This window comes from Diuraphis noxia, unplaced genomic scaffold (assembly GCF_037042655.1).
Source record: "Diuraphis noxia isolate RWA-SAM2 unplaced genomic scaffold, SU_Dnox_SAM2 contig0004, whole genome shotgun sequence".
In the NCBI taxonomy this organism is placed as follows: domain Eukaryota; kingdom Metazoa; phylum Arthropoda; class Insecta; order Hemiptera; family Aphididae; genus Diuraphis; species Diuraphis noxia.
In genome coordinates this window covers 3,351,048-3,367,627 of record NW_028301714.1, presented here as the reverse complement: position 1 = coordinate 3,367,627, position 16,580 = coordinate 3,351,048, and the positions used below count along the sequence as shown (strand labels likewise).

The window sequence follows — 16,580 nt, the reverse complement described above, 5'->3', positions numbered from 1 at the left end:
ATCTAAGATTTGATTTTTCATAATCTATAATATATCCTAGATAGATAAATCGTCTTCGCTCAGAATCGTTTTTCGTATACAATGATATTATATCATTGGATTCAAATTTAATTCCATCCATTACAGTAACCCACTTGTAACCTACTGTACAGCAGAGCGACATCCACGACTTACCCTCCTTTTTTTATTACATTCCATATATATTAATTTTATATAATCTACTTGTCGAAGATGTTTGTTGGCGAATAATAATAATTGATTGATCACTGGAATAAAGTAAATCATTAAGCATTTATATTTTAGGCAATTTTTTTTTAGATATGCCTATGTACGAGTGGTATATACTAATGTGGTTATTTTTCATTCATTGCTTATAAGGTAATTTAACTTATTTTAACATACAAAAACAACTCATTGTGAGTTTGTACTTCTAATATGTCATAAAATTACAATATATATTAGATAGTTGTATTTTTAATTTTTTTTTAGATGAATTATTAATATCCAATTTCTAGCAGTTATATGTGTTATTAAACTTCTAAAAAATGTAATGTGTTTTTAAATGTCCGATAAAACCAAAATCAAATTTAGTCATTAATTAGAAGTACTCTAAAATTATACCCTATAATAATATTTATTGATTTAAAGACATTCTGGAAAAGATTTGATACACGATGGTGTAGTATCTTCGATAATCTTGCCTTCCTCTAGAATAAGTACTCGATCATAGTCTACTATTGTGGATAATCTATGCTAAATTATAAAAACATAATAATATGTTAATAATATATTGCTACTATAACTCAATATGTGAATACTTAAATAAATTGTAATTACAGCAATTGTAATGACAGTTCGGCCATTGAATGATTTTTTTATTGCTTCTAATAATTTGTTTTCTGTTACATCATCTACAGAACTGGTCGGTTCGTCCATAATAAGACAAACATTATCTTGCAAAATAGCTCTTGCAAGACATAATAATTGTTTTTGTCCACTGCTTAAATTGTCACCAGAATTATTTACTATTCCTTCTGTTAAAATAAATTATAAGTATAATTAAGTATGCAATTTAAATTTTAAATTTTATTACCTATGTCTATACATTTTATTTAATTTAAAATTAACCATAATTTGAATTTAAAAATGTGTTTTTTCTTTTTGTATATTTTACAAAAATACAACATATCCACGCTTAAAATTGTTGTACCTATCTATGATGATATTTAATATATCTACTGAATGATTGTGAGATATTCATCTTACCAAGTCCTCCTAATTGTAACTTGACTGTATCTTCCATTTGAGCCATTCTTAAACTACTCCAAATCTCATTATCTGAGTATTCATTTTTTAAATCTAAATTTTGCCTTATTGTACCACCAAACATTTTGACATCCTGGGGTATTACAGAAATCCGGGATCTTAAGCTTTGTAAGGGAACGTTATTAATATCAACTCCATCAATCATTATTGAACCATCTCTAATTGGAACCATATTTAAAATGCTCATCACTAAAGATGATTTCCCACTGCCGGTTCTACCACAAATTCCAACCTTGAATTTTAAATTTCTACTATTAGATTAAGTACTAACACTTTTTTTTCCATTATGTTTTACTTTTTGTCCAGGTGGAATGTTTAAGCTCACGTTATTGATAACTGGTTCTTGATTTTCATTATACTTTACCGATACCTTATCTAAGACAATGTACCCTTTAGTCGGCCAAGCTCTTGTAATTACTGCTGTAAAAATTAATTTCATTCGAAATAAAGGTGTATAATATATACTAGATACAATTAAGATAGGTCGTGAGTATCAAATATTAGTTTACTTTCGCTTCTATAATTTTCGATTGGGATAGTTGTGAATTCCTCGGTTCTTTCTACAGCGCTCATGTACGTTTCTAGGTCCGCAAAAAACTTGACTACCCAATTTAAGTACACAGGTACTAGCAAAGTATAATTAATAGCTAGTCCAACCATTGCTGATGAAATAGCGGAAGAAAAAAACGTAGTAGTTATTAAAGCCACCATAGTTGCTACAAAGACTATTGCTCCGCCTAAGTAATCCTGGGTACAACATTGATAATGTTACAAAATAAGTTTTCTATATTAGTTCAAATGACTGAATAATAGTACAACAAAAACATGAGATTTAATTTAATTTTATAATTATTATACACTTTATACAGGATGAAATTGGAGTACTGACAAAAAAAAAGATACTACTTACACGTATGACGAAGGTTGTGAAAATTATATGGTTCGCAAATAATTTAAGAAGTACCTAATATATTTCAGGAATTTTCCAAAACTATGAAAAAAGTTATTACGTTTCAAATTAATTTACTCAAAACATTGATATTTAAAAAAAAAATCTAAAAATAAACCATTTGACTCAGATAAATGTTTTTACCATCAAAATTGTTCTCATAATCAGACTTATAAATTGGCTATTTTGTACTTTTGGCTAAATTTCAAAGCTTTTTTTTAATCAAGTGAAAAATTCTAAATCGACAGTAATTAAAAAAAAAAAACTAATAAAATTCTCATTTGTCTATTTCCTATAAGTAACTCAAAAAGAAAATGGTATAATAAAAGATTATATAATAATATACAATGACAATTTTCGGAAATTAAACCCATATTTTGTATGTATAGTTTGTTACAAATGTGTCATATTATGATATATAATTAATCTTGAATATTATCATGATGTATAATGTGTTATGTGTATATTAGATTTCAAGCAAGTTTCTAGATCTGAATATAGGTACTCACCAATGCTATACCCAACCAACGATTTGATGAGCTAATTATCAAAAATACTTTTGTGTGATTATCAATTCTATTTATCATCTCAGACATAAACCAAGTTTGTTTTCCAAAAGCTCTTATTGTATCTAATCCAGATATTGTTTCGTTACAGTGAGTTATCATGGGTGATCTTAAGTTACCTTCCAATTTTTGTAAATCTCTAAAATAATTAATATTTTTAAATATATATATAATTTAAATTAGGAATTATTTACTATAATATTATACATAGTATAGTTATATAATCATATATTCATATATGAGTATTTGGTATACATATTTGAGTAGGTACCTACCTGGATGAACATCGGTAAAATTTTTGAACTGTATAATAAACAAGACAAATAGGTACAACGATTATTAAAAACCAAGGTGTTATGATAGCATTCACGATGATTCCACACAAACACAAGAAAACAAAATGAACTAAGCGTTGCATAGATGTACCAATTTTCTACAAAAAATCGTAAAGATTAATGTAATATAATGTTTTAATCACATGGTGCTTGCCGCTTTTACTTTATAATACAAACCTTGTCAATAATAACCAAGTCATTGGAAAAACAGTTGTCTATCCTTCCAATCGGCGTTGAATCAAAAAACAACAATGGACATAGAATTATATTATTAAGCATGCGATGGTGAACTAGTTTCCTGGCTTTTAATGCTCCATACTGACCTAATGTATTTGATAAGGCTGATAAAACTATAGAAATCATACATAAAAGACTGTAGCCAACTAAGTCCCAATATGCCTGAAATATACTTTATTATCAATAATTTAGTTATATATAATAATATATTACGATAGATGCCTAATTTTTCCTTTAATAAAATGTACTTACTTGTGCTTCTGAACGAAAACCTGTATTAGACCAATAACTTAACCAAAAATCAATGATAACTCTTGATGTTTGCCAAGCAATTGTGAGTATTATATAACAAATATAAGTAGTCCATCCGCTCCATGATATATACTTGAAATACGTTCTCAATGAAACTGATTTATAAACAAATTCATCTTCAAATCTATTACGCTCACATTTTAAGTCTTAAAATCAAATATATGAGTTAAATATAAATACCTACATAATATATCTACAAACACATATTTTATACTCCATACCTGATGTATGCTCGTCGCTAATATCAGATACATCACAAGGAATTGTTTTCAGCATAATTGCTTCCTCAGTTAAGTCATCATCTTGTCTGAAATAATTTTTTATTAAGTATAAATAAAAAATTCTCGATTTTGATTATATACCTTAACTTTCGTTTGATACTATGCTGTGTAATTTTGTTTAATCGATTGGAAGAATAAGGTACCCTGCTTAAATATAGTCAATATATTCAATAAATAAGAATAAAAATAAAATAATATTATTCACCATTACCTATATAGATTTATAGCTTATACATATATGTATTTATAATTCAATGGTTGTCTGTCTTACCTTTCTGATGACAAGACATGACGTCTCAAACTTTTTTGTACTTGTTTTTCTTGTGGATAGTTTCTATATTTAATACTCGAATGAAAACTTATGGCTGGTTGATTCACTAATATTTCATCGACAAATGGTTTACGTCTTGGCAATTGTATATCTGCAATAGTAGCTGATCTTTCTCTTTTTTTATTTGAAGTTTGCCAATGATTTCTTTCAATTATAGAATCTCCATCCCCACACTCATCAGTTGGAAGTAATAGATCATGGGTAAGGTATCTAGAGCCATATAATGCTCCAAAATTCTTTTTTAACTTGAAAAATCAAAAACCTAAATTAAACTTATAACTCATACCTATTAGTTTGCCAGTTTGTGCTATAGATAATGTAATAGTATTACTAAAAGTTAATAAAAAAAACTCATATTAGTTGTTAGTCTTAATCATAGTTTAAATCACATTCAAGCTGATAAAAAGCACTTGTAGTCATATGGTGTTTATTTTTTTAAATTTAATTTTTAGATTCTGAGTTAATACGAAGAATGAATTAGATTTACAATGCTATTTATGATATAATTAATTATATTTTATCCTGATTATCTTCAGTATTAATTTCCTTAAAAATGTGAAAAGTACTCATTGGCACAAATTAAATTTTTGACCTGGAGAGGATATAAATATAATCAAATAAATTAGTGTGAGCTCTATTCCTTACGCGCCTTGTACATAATATATTAATCATTTTTAACTGACTTTTTGTTTTTCCTACATTTAATATATTTATACTTTTGCTGTTAATATGAGAAATTGTCCTATTAAAACATTTATTACAAATTACAACATTTAGGTATCTATTTATAAAATTTATCAAAGATTCGAGATCACAAATTTGTCCAAGATTAATTTGTCAGACAATTCAATAAATAAATTTCTTTCAGTATAATTCTTCCAAATGTTGATAACAGACAGAAAAAAACATCATTGTAAGATCACTAAGATCAGTACATATTCATTCGTTACGCTCATAGTCTAAAATTAGGGGGAATCTCAACTTCCACGATTTACAATTTACATAAAATCTTGTAAAATGAAAGTTGGATTTCTATGTGAAAAACAGTTTCTCACTAGACACATTCATAACTCAATCATCGAATTAAAATTTTACATCATACAATTCATCACAGCCGCCAATATTCTAACCAAAATCCAGTATAATTTAGATATAGATACAATTCATGTCATTTTTTCTTTTTTATATATATTTCTCACTGTAAATCCAATGGCCCATGTTGCCGAGGGTATCATTATTAAAAAAAAAAAAAAATTAACTAATTCATTACACTGACTTTCTATTCCTATATATAGCAAAGCTGTATTTTTTTTATCATTACTATTAAGTACAGTCTTAAAATATGTTATCTATACATTTTAATATTGTTTTAAAGATTACCTTTTTTTGGCTTTCATTTATTGGCCAATTTCGATAAAGTTGATGGCCAATTCTACTAACTAATTTGAATAACTTCCAACGTTCAGAGGCTGTTCGTCGACTATGATCTTGGTTCTCCATTTTAACTATCATATTTTGAACACCTCTTGTTTCAAGATCAGCTAAACTACCAAAAAACTCGATTTTACCCGCCTCCACAAGTACGATCTAAAATAAAGTACTTGTTATCCAATTATATAAGTTAAATATTTTTTATAATAATTAATAATATTAAATACTTAAAATTGTTAAGTATCAAAACTATTCACAGACATTTTTATCTTACTTGAAAGATAATTTGATATACATATTTTAAAAAAAATACCATTTTTATAAATTTCATTACTTAAATTAATACCGTATCAGCGAACGAAAGATCGCTAGCGAAGCTCGTAGTCATGATTACTGTTTTAATTTGATTTAAAGTTGATTTTTTTATTCCATTGAAGAGCACATGCTGACTAACATCGCTATCTAATGCCGATAAAGGATTATCCTATTTAAATTAATAACAACAATTTTAATATTAAAAATAATTATTATAATTTATATTTCTTTCTTACCATTAAAATAATATTGGCCTTTGAGTATAAAGCTCTAGCAATCGCAACTCGCTGTTGTTGACCACCACTCAAAGCTATACCTCGATCACCAATTATAGTCCTTTCTTTATCTGGTAATATGTCAATATCTGGACCCAAAGCACAAGCATCTATTACTCTTTTGAATCTTGACTTGTTATATTTGTCTCCAAAGACAATATTTTCTAAAACCGATGCATTTAACAACCATGTCCGTTGTGACACGTATGCTACTGTTGTTCCTCGTTTGAAATCTATTTCTCCAAATAAACAATTCATTTCTCCGAGTAAAGCAAGTAACATCGATGTCTTTCCGCTTCCAACTTTACCAGTGATTATTGTTAGTTTACCTGAGTACAGTAGTACAATATTATACTCGTTGTTCTAATGACAATAAGTCTATTATATAGTATACGACTTTACGATATTGTATGGTATAATATATCGTTTGTCTTCAATATAACATAGATAATTTACCTTCTTCAATTTTTAAATTGTCAACTGCCAGCACCGGAATTTTTGAATTGGGCCAAGCAAATGTTGCATCTTTTATAGAAACACATACTTCTGTTTCTATATCTTGTTTAGTATTGTCGTTTTCTTCGGAAATATTATTTTCTATTAGATTATTTGAAATATTCATATCAGATTTAGTCCACGACACATTCGTCTACGATTAAAATTAATTTTAAATTAAATCAAATTTTAACTAGAATTTATAAGTATACCGTTTGTTTTAGTTTATTGTTTTTATTTGAGCGTGTTTTTAAATGCTTTATATTGGGTGTGATTTCCGGAAGTGACATAAATTCTTCGATTCTTTTTGTACTCACCTAAACATCAGAATAAATTCCTAATTATTATCTCAAAATAATTTAATAATTATTTTACATGTATTTAGAAACTTACAATGGCTGCAATAATAATCGGTACTGTTATAGGGAAAATAAATAAAGGAACTGTCAACTGATTTGACAATGCAAGACTTGAAAATATTGCACCAGAATCTAATTGCGCTTCATTTTGTAAGCAATATAAACCTAAACAAAATAACGATACTAAAACCGATGATGCATGCGTTAAAAAAGCTGAAAATGTTATAAAAAAATATTTAAACAATAACACTTGAATAATAAACAAAAAAAATAACAATTTATGTACTCATTGATCCCCAATAAATAGAGTCTTTGTCTAAAAGGTCCAACTCATTATTACGAGCGTCAGTAATGCGATCAACAAACTCATTTTCCCATCCACATAATTTTACAAGTCGAATACCTTGTAATACTTCATTTGTTAATTGCAGACGTTTATCTGATAAATTCTGCAACGAAATCATAAAATATTTGAAAATATAAACAAATAAACAATGAATTATATTATAACTTATTCACCGATATTTCTTTTGAATTACTAGACATCTTTTTACCGATGAAAAATTGTAAAGGTATCATAATCACTATACAACAAGCCGATCCAACAATAGCACTCCATCCAAGTTTCAGATACAATAGATATATCAAAATGATTATCTAAAAACATTAAATCCATAAACAATAAATATTTTTTTTACTATTCAAAGGTACATTTTGTTTGTGTTCTACATTATAGGTAGGTAATCAGTGAACCGTGTGATACATACTAATGTTTGAATTAATGTATTAAGAATAATTTTGTGCTGTAAAACGCTTGATAAGTCGGGATGGGCATGCAAATTATAGTAGATGTTTACTTGAGTTTTAATTTTGGAAAATTATCATATATCTATGGACTTGTATGTATATACTTTATTGTGATAGGATTAAAAACTACATTTTTCTTTAATTAGTGTTTAAAATGGGTCATTTTCTGAAAAGGAACATAATTTTTTTTTTTTTGAAAATAGATATACAAGATTTAACTGATCGTTTTCGACAATTTCAACTCTTTTTTGATATCTTGTTTTTGTCGTACTATTCTTATGGAACTCGCCACATACTTTATAGTAGTCTTAACGTTTTAAACAAATTTTCACCTTTAGTGTGTATGTATGTATTTTTATAATACACAACGTTAAAGGTCCGTTTTTAATAAACTATTAAAAATAAAGGTTTGAAACTTTGTATTACAATTCTCTTTTTAGTCAACATGATTCTAATAATACCAAAAATAACAAAATCCATTTTTTAGGAGTAGAAAAATATATTTTTGGAGGCTGAACACGCTGATGCTTTTCTGGATTAAAATCATGATATTGAATCCGTTTCATAGATATCTTAAACTAAAAATAAACTAATTACTTATCTACTTATTATTACAGAGTTACATTTTTAGAATTTTCCTATTTACCTCCAACTCAAAATGTTAAAAATTCAAATTATTTTAAACCCATATTTAGGTATTTTATTAAAAATCTAGAAATTAAAGTTGTTTATAAGTTATAGCCTTTATGCTTATAGTTAAGTTGCCAACTGTATAGCGTTTTAAAGTATTGTACCTTTAAAGGAATTGCCCATATATAGTGTCCAATCCAAAAGCTTGACATAATATTTGTCGTATCTTCGGACAATAAATTTATGATGTGTCCATTTTCTGAGGTTGAGTCTACTTGAGTTTGTTGTAACTTTAACATTTTGCAATAAAGCATAGCCTAAAAAAACATAATTACTAGTTTTTATCTCGTATATTATAAAATGTTATTTTAAAACTAAACTTGAAGTCCAGATTTAAGACGTATGCCTTCAACGTTTAAAATATGAGTACTAGCTTGTGAAAAACTTCCTTGGGCAATACAACTTACTAACATGATAAAAGCCATTACATAACCGTTGTTCAAAAATTCCCAAAACGTAACACAACACGAATTGTCCTATAAATATAATACACTATTAAAAAAATTATTTTCAAATATTTTAGATTCAATGAATTATAATTAATATATATTATAATACATATTATTATATCGATTAAAATACAGTAGAATCCGTTTAAAACGCTCTAGCTTAAAACAATTTTCCGGCTAATAAGCTCATTTTTACGAGTCCCTTGATTTCGATAACATTTAACATGTAATTAGCATTGGATAATACGCTTTATGTTCCCGAATAAGACGCTCGTCTTGTCAATGATGTTAATATAAAAATACATTGTAGGTATAAAGTTTAAAGAAATACCTCACTAATAATGTGTACGTGTACTTGTACTGGTTATCGGACGATAATATAACTATAATATTCGCGATTAGATATGATACACTACACACGGCTATTATTACGACATCGGAATATAAGCGGATATATCACAGTTTAATTTCATGTGAAATAAAGAAAGATAGATGATTTTTTGAAATAGGTAATATAAAATAATATATGTAATATAATTGCAATATTTTAATTTAATGTTATTATTTTTATATGTAATAATTCACTCTGCAAAGTAAAAAAGCAGGTAAGTGGCTGTCCCTCTGCTGTATATTAGGTGGTGGGGTGGACCTCTGACCTACCTCTGGTAGGTTAGATTTGAATGCAATGATAGGTATCATCATATACGAAAAACGATTCTGAACGGAGATGATTTGTCAGTCTAGGATATATTATAGATAATTAAAAATTTTCAAATCTTTGATTTAAAAAGAAAATTTTGTATAAATTTCTAGCTTAAAATAATTTGCGAATTTTCGTAATTTTTACGTATTTAGTCAATATTTGAACTTCAAATGCTAATAAAAAAAGTTGTGCCTACGTATTTTTATAATTTTTTAATCACTATAAGAATAACTTATGAAAAACTCTGGATTAAATTTTCAAGTATTTTGATAGGGCCAAAAAAATTTTAACGACACTTCAAAAAAAAAATTTCTGAAAAATTGAAAATTTCAGTTGTCTATAAATATCTCAAAAAAAAGTCAAAATATTTTGAAAATTAAATCATGTAAAGAAAATGCCAATCTAAATAACTGGTAAAATTTTCATGTGTCTACGACTCATACTTTTTGAATAATAACAAATATTTAAATTCGTTTGAGGATAAATCGTTATCGTTACGCTATTTCGAAAAAATTTAAAATTCAAACGCACTTAAAATTTTCCTATAATGAAGCTTCGAGTTTTATCTATAGCTATTTGAAGGAAAACTTATGGAAAACTTAGTGTTGTATTTTTAGTTCTTAGTTATAAACACAAAAAAATTTATGATTTTTCAACTTCAAAATTACTTGCAAATATTCGCGTTTTCGACAGATTTGGTAAAAATTTGAACTATAAACGCTTATAAAAAAAAATTGTGACTAACGATTTTTAATTTTTTTTAGCTACAATTAGAACAACTCATAAGGAACCTTGTATTAAATTTTTATGTTTTTTTGGTTGTCCAACATTTTTTTATTGACACTTCAAAAAAAATTCTCAAAAAAATCGAAAATTTCAGTGGTCTATAAATAACTCAAAAAAAGTCGAAAACTTTTGAAAATTAAACTGTATATAGATATCACTAACATTAACATTTGGTGAAAATTTCAAGTATTTACAGTGATTAGTTTTTGAATTACAACCATATAAAAATATCGATTTGGTCGAAAACCGGTTTTGCGTAAAAACTCCCGTTTTTCTGTCATTTTTTTTTTGTTTTTCTCGATTTTTTTTAAAACTGTTGGAAAATGTTTACTTTTGACCTCTATAATGGACCAAGGATATTCACTTTTACATCAGAAACCACCCCCAAAGTTTGAAATTGAAGCATTATTTCGACTAGTTATGCTGTACACAGACACACAAAAAAAAAACACACATCATTGTAAAATCAATACATTCATCACTTCGTTCAGAATCTAAAATATAATTTGTATGTTTATATTATAACACGGATGTATTGTAAAATATAATAAAAAATTTTTGTACCCGCATAATACGATTTCCCTCTTAAGACGCTATATTTTTAACTGGTCCTTTTGAGACCAGTCTTAAACGAATTCTACTGTATTAGGTACACCTAATGTAATTTAATGCGATTTTAAATGTATTTATTTTCACTATTATTAATTTACACCAACTTACCGTTTCGGAATTTGTCAAATTAGTAACATTTTGTTCTTTTGCAACAAAATTAACTATTATCGATACTCCTAATGGACCAATATAACCTACAAAGTCACCCATCATTTTTAGAATTCCGCCTATTAGAAACTCTTTCCAGTACGCTTTACAATAACATTTCCACATGGACACTTTTGTAGACGTGCCATATTTTTCCTGCAAATTTAAAACAAATTATATTTTAAACATCAAATAAGTTTATTATATAAATGATTGGTTTGTAGATGAGTTATGTTTTCATTATAAGCAAATTTGTGACGCTTCCTCTTTCATCTAAACAAACAAAAGTATCTAGTTCTTATATTCCTTTTTATTTTCTTCAATTTATAAGTGGGAACACAAAAAAATAATTAAAATGATAAACAGACATTTTGTTAGCAGTTTCAGAATTCTTAATTTTTAATAATATTTTCAATACATTTAGACTTTAGTACATATTATTATATAGTATATACATATATATATTAATGATCTGACTGAAATAACTTTATTAACATTGGGTGTCCTGTAATAATCAGTTGGCAGCTTCGGATGAATGTACATTGTACATATACGAATGCTTATAATTTTGTATTTTTGTATATCATGTCACTTACACAGAAAATAAATGAGACAATTATTACTATTTAATGTTTAAGTTTTTACACAAAACTAAACTTGTAATTTACGTATAGTCCTCTAGGAAATAAACAACAATACGTATAAATTTTATGTTTAGCTCATGATCATTGACCACATCTATTTAAACACTGGTTAGGTATACAATTTATTTTACTTTACATAATATGAGCTAGTACCTATTTTTTTATTTGGGAATCAGAAAACATAATTAATATAAAGAATTTTTTGATTGATGGTAACGAGTAAACTCAGACATTTAGTTATTTGTATATCACTAGTAAAAAAAATATTTTCTAAATTTTAACTACACCATTTAAACCCTAAGTCTGAATGAAGGGGAGAGTAAATTTGTTTTTTGTTATTTAACTTCTGAATTAGTTATGAAATTCATTTACCTATATTATAGGAAATCCTATAAACACATATCTAATATCGACCTATAACTGGGAACTTACGTAATATTCTTTCTAGGTTCGTGTAGGAGCTTACCATTCCCTGTCGTATATATAATTGAGGTAATCGTTAGTTTATATTTAACCACGAGTGTAAAGATTAAAATTTTTTTTTATAATTACTCCTCAACGTAACTACAAAAATAAAAAGGTACTGCAGCTATTATACGCCACTTATGTAAATGGATATAGTATAGTGTGTATTTATATTAATTAGATATAGAAATACCAAACCTTTTGTTGAAGATAGATATCGTAAAGTCTTCCATATTGTGTGGTAGATTTTTCACGATTCGGCAACTGTCCTAAGTCTTCCAATTGAATTAAATGTTTGTAACAGTTTCGTAGAAATCCGGTCAACCAATAAAACGTTATTCTTGAGTACCAGCTGCATAAATCATGTTTGTACGTAAAAAACTGTAGATCTAAATCTGTTTTGTTTATTATCGACTGCTGTTTTTACATTTTATATGAAACAAAATAAAATATGAAAATATATTAGTATTTTTTTTCAACGTGTTTACATCGATTGAGCCACTACATGTCATGCCTATAAGACTTATCACGTATGTACGTAGGTGCAATATTAATTAATAATGCAATCGTGAATTTTTTCAATACCTACCTATATAATTTAACACCTACGGATCACGTGGTCTAGGCAAGTGTATCTACAAAAGATAATTAATTATCGTCAGTTGCGCGGCAAAGTTATTTTTTTGTAATACTTTCATCGATGCAGTCCCGGTGACGATCATCGGCTGATTTTACCTATCTGTTTCGTCGTATATATTTTATTAAGTAATTATTCATTAAAAAAAAACTCTCCAGGCTTTTTAAGCGTATGTTTTATTATGTATATGGAATAAATTATAAACCTATATGAGTCGCGCATTTCTTTTAACTAAATTCTTGCAAAGTGAGGAGATTTTTTCATGAAGATTTCTTCTTTCAGAATTGTCACCACCGTGGTCATGATATCGATATTATATATAATTATTCATTCATATACTATATACCTATTAGGAGTTTTAGAGAATGATTTATTCAATAGAATGTGTGTTGAAGTATTCTATATAGGTAATATACAATCTGCAATCGGAATACTTCTTAAATTCCTGAGTTGGGCCTCTCTATCGATGAAACATTGTGTTATCCTTCGCTTGAATATTCCTACTCCTAAGTAGAAGAAGGCTCAAGAAGAATTCAAGAATGGAAAAGTTAATGCAAAGTATTTCGTTCAAATGATAAATGACAACATTGACAACACTTATGCTTGTCTTATAAACCACAATAATATATTATATTAAAGTTAGTAATAATGTACATAGATATATTTATATTGATACCTATTTGGCTATTTAATTTAAATCATTAAATTTTATTTTTTAGAATCTTCTATAAACTATATAGGTACTATCAACTACATAATAATCATAAGTTCTATTTGTTTCCAATCTTGTCGTATAGCTGCCATGTTTTTGATTCACACAAATATTTTTAAATTTTGTTAATCCTTCTTAATCGTATAACAACAAGAGTATCGTCACATAAACACACTTTGATATATCACGTGCAGTGGTGTGGCGAAGCGGAAAAATTGAGAAAAGCCACCTGTGAGTTTTTAAGAGTTGGTGGGTGCCCAATGAGAAATAATAATTTAGTATTAACAATAGTATTATTGTATATAACAGGTAGGTATAGTTATAAATACGATAGTAAGTGGCATTATCAGGTGTGGAGTGGGTGGAATTAGATTACATAGACTTATATCTGACTGTTGTGTGTAATATTAATGATATTAATATAATTAGGCCACTCACTCGTCCAATCATGGCGTACAGGTGGAGTGCCGCGGTGGCGTAACAGCAGATCGCAGATAGGGCCAGCGCCGGTGGTCGGACGTGCGTGTTCACCGCAAAACCGGCGTCGGCGAGCGACACGAACAACAGGGCCCGACTTAGGCCACACACCAGCCACGCCAGCACTCCGAATGCCATGGGGCCGGGCTGGCCAGCCATCTCGAGCATGTAGCACACCAGGCCGGAGCTGAGTTGGGCCAGAAGGCCGACGGTGGCCAGCACCAGCGAACCACACGTGCTCAGCGCATAGTCGATGGTCAGTGCGAACTCGACTAGACACGCGATCGTATTAACGGTGCATCTGATCGAGTGACCTCTAAACAGCAGTCGTCTTGGTGACGGATTACTATAACATTGAAAAAAAAATAGAATAAAAATAGTATTGAAATTATTAATTAAGCGTTTCAGTAAACGCACCATAAAGTCAACGAATAAAAAATATTTTTAGTGTTGTTAATTTATTATTAGGCGTAGATCATTCGTGACTATTTGACGGTTAGCGGTGAACTTTTAGGTACGATCTAAATCAAAGTAGACAAGCTCCGATTCGGGGACTGGATAATATGGTCAGTGACTACCTAATAGTTTTACATTGTACGTATAAGCCGGTTAAGTCGGTTGGGCGTTCGTATAAAAATTCGAGTTTTCACCTCGGATCTCGTGGCTCTTCAAAATTATTAATTGCTTTTATTGAAGGTCCAGTTAATATAATACACAACTCGTGATGTTCTGAATCATAACCAATAAATTTTTTTAATGTCACCATTATTGTCCGTTTCTAAAATAAAACTATAAATGCACTATAAAATGTACACATACATATTATTATATACACAATAATGGTATATTATACATTTATAAAAAAATATTGTTAAATATCTGCTGTTAATATAAGAAAGTAAAGGTAAAATATATATTTCTGTATTTAATATTAACAGTTATTTAGACTGAGTCAGTGTAAATTATCGTTACATAGATGTATTAAGTGACTTTAAAGGGATATTAAAAAGGTTTAAAATAAAACAAAACTAATCTATAAGAAACTAATAGAAGCACCGAAAAACCTTTAGGTAACTCAAAATATCAGTTTTTTAAATGTCAATATACTATATGAACTTTTTTTATTTTAATTTAAAGAGGTGTTTTAAAAATAAATATAATATTTTACCATCAATTATCATATACTATATTATAATTATTAAAGGTGCTATTATTATTCAAGAAATGGATGATTTATTTGAGTACATAAAAAATGTGTTTTTGGTTAATAATTTTAAGGTACTAAATAAAACTATATGTAGATAATTATATAATTATAATTTATAATAATATCCTGTAAGCTCTCAATATAGAAACTCGTAAAATCTGTAAATATTTGATTTTAATTGTGCATTTCTATAGAAATATTAATACCATATTGTAAATCACCGTAAAATTTCAAATATATATATAATTTCAAAAATAAAATATGATAATTTATTATATTATATGTATATAAACATAAAAAATATTATATACATTTGAATATACGAGTATCAGCTAAATATATTAAACCGTATTGTTGGATATTTGTTTGTTTTCTACTGCTTTTATAGAATAACTGATTGAATGACTTACCTCGTCGAAATGCATTTTATGTATATAAATATTAACATATTTGCATAAAGTGCGAATCCAAAGGTGATCACATTGAAAAGCTCCATATCACACGGCTCGTATACCAGCCATGGTTTTGGCTCTGTATTATTCCACTCTGCCCTATAAGTAGTACACCAAAATCTACCCATGATATAAACAGTTAAGGATACGACTGTTTCGGTCAAGTCAATACGGTTGATTGATGCGATTAAGCTTTGGGTCCCTCTATTTTATTGCACACGAATTTATAAAGTATATAAAATATAATAGCTATTTAAAATCGGGGGAACATAGCGTATACGTTCGCCTACTCGTCGACCTACACCGAGTGATCGCCTAATTGAAACGGATGTGTGTTGGGCTCACAAAATGTTATCGTGTACCTGTTGACACGTTTAGAATTTATCGATTACGTTTTTTAGAGAAAAACCTTGTTTTACACAAGTTTCGTTGGTGAAATAATGACTGAATACTGCAATTTATAGCTTTCAGATTTCCTATTTGCTATATGGCTATATACACATTAGTACATTACACTCTAACAAATTAAAGAATTATATTTTGAAAACTTTTCTTTTCAGTGTTGAATTTTAATTTTAAA

The 16,580-nt window shown here is 27.9% G+C and overlaps 1 protein-coding gene across 2 annotated transcripts; it reads right to left on the bottom strand.

Annotated features, from left to right (window-relative positions):
- Positions 1-586: 586 nt before the first annotated feature.
- Positions 587-16,184, bottom strand: LOC149055501 (ATP-binding cassette sub-family C member Sur-like). 2 transcript variants are annotated; one of them, XM_089226910.1, is made up of 26 exons: positions 15,959-16,184; positions 14,303-14,687; positions 12,714-12,929; positions 11,368-11,562; positions 9,030-9,185; positions 8,814-8,966; positions 7,732-7,869; positions 7,499-7,661; positions 7,247-7,425; positions 7,066-7,170; positions 6,815-7,007; positions 6,320-6,687; positions 6,115-6,252; positions 5,718-5,924; positions 4,278-4,582; positions 4,088-4,150; positions 3,947-4,032; positions 3,666-3,871; positions 3,354-3,575; positions 3,117-3,274; positions 2,785-2,980; positions 1,836-2,073; positions 1,622-1,746; positions 1,267-1,558; positions 838-1,034; positions 587-753 (listed from the first exon to the last, which is right to left on the bottom strand). In XM_089226910.1, the coding sequence occupies exons 1-26, from the start codon at positions 16,126-16,128 to the stop codon at positions 643-645; spliced, it is 4,965 nt and encodes a 1,654-aa protein (XP_089083036.1). In that variant the 5' UTR covers positions 16,129-16,184; the 3' UTR covers positions 587-642. The 2 variants fall into 2 exon arrangements, with proteins under 2 accessions (XP_089083036.1, XP_089083037.1); XM_089226911.1 differs by lacking the exons at positions 14,303-14,687; positions 15,959-16,184 and having other exon boundaries at positions 4,088-4,153; positions 12,714-13,048.
- Positions 16,185-16,580: the final 396 nt, after the last annotated feature.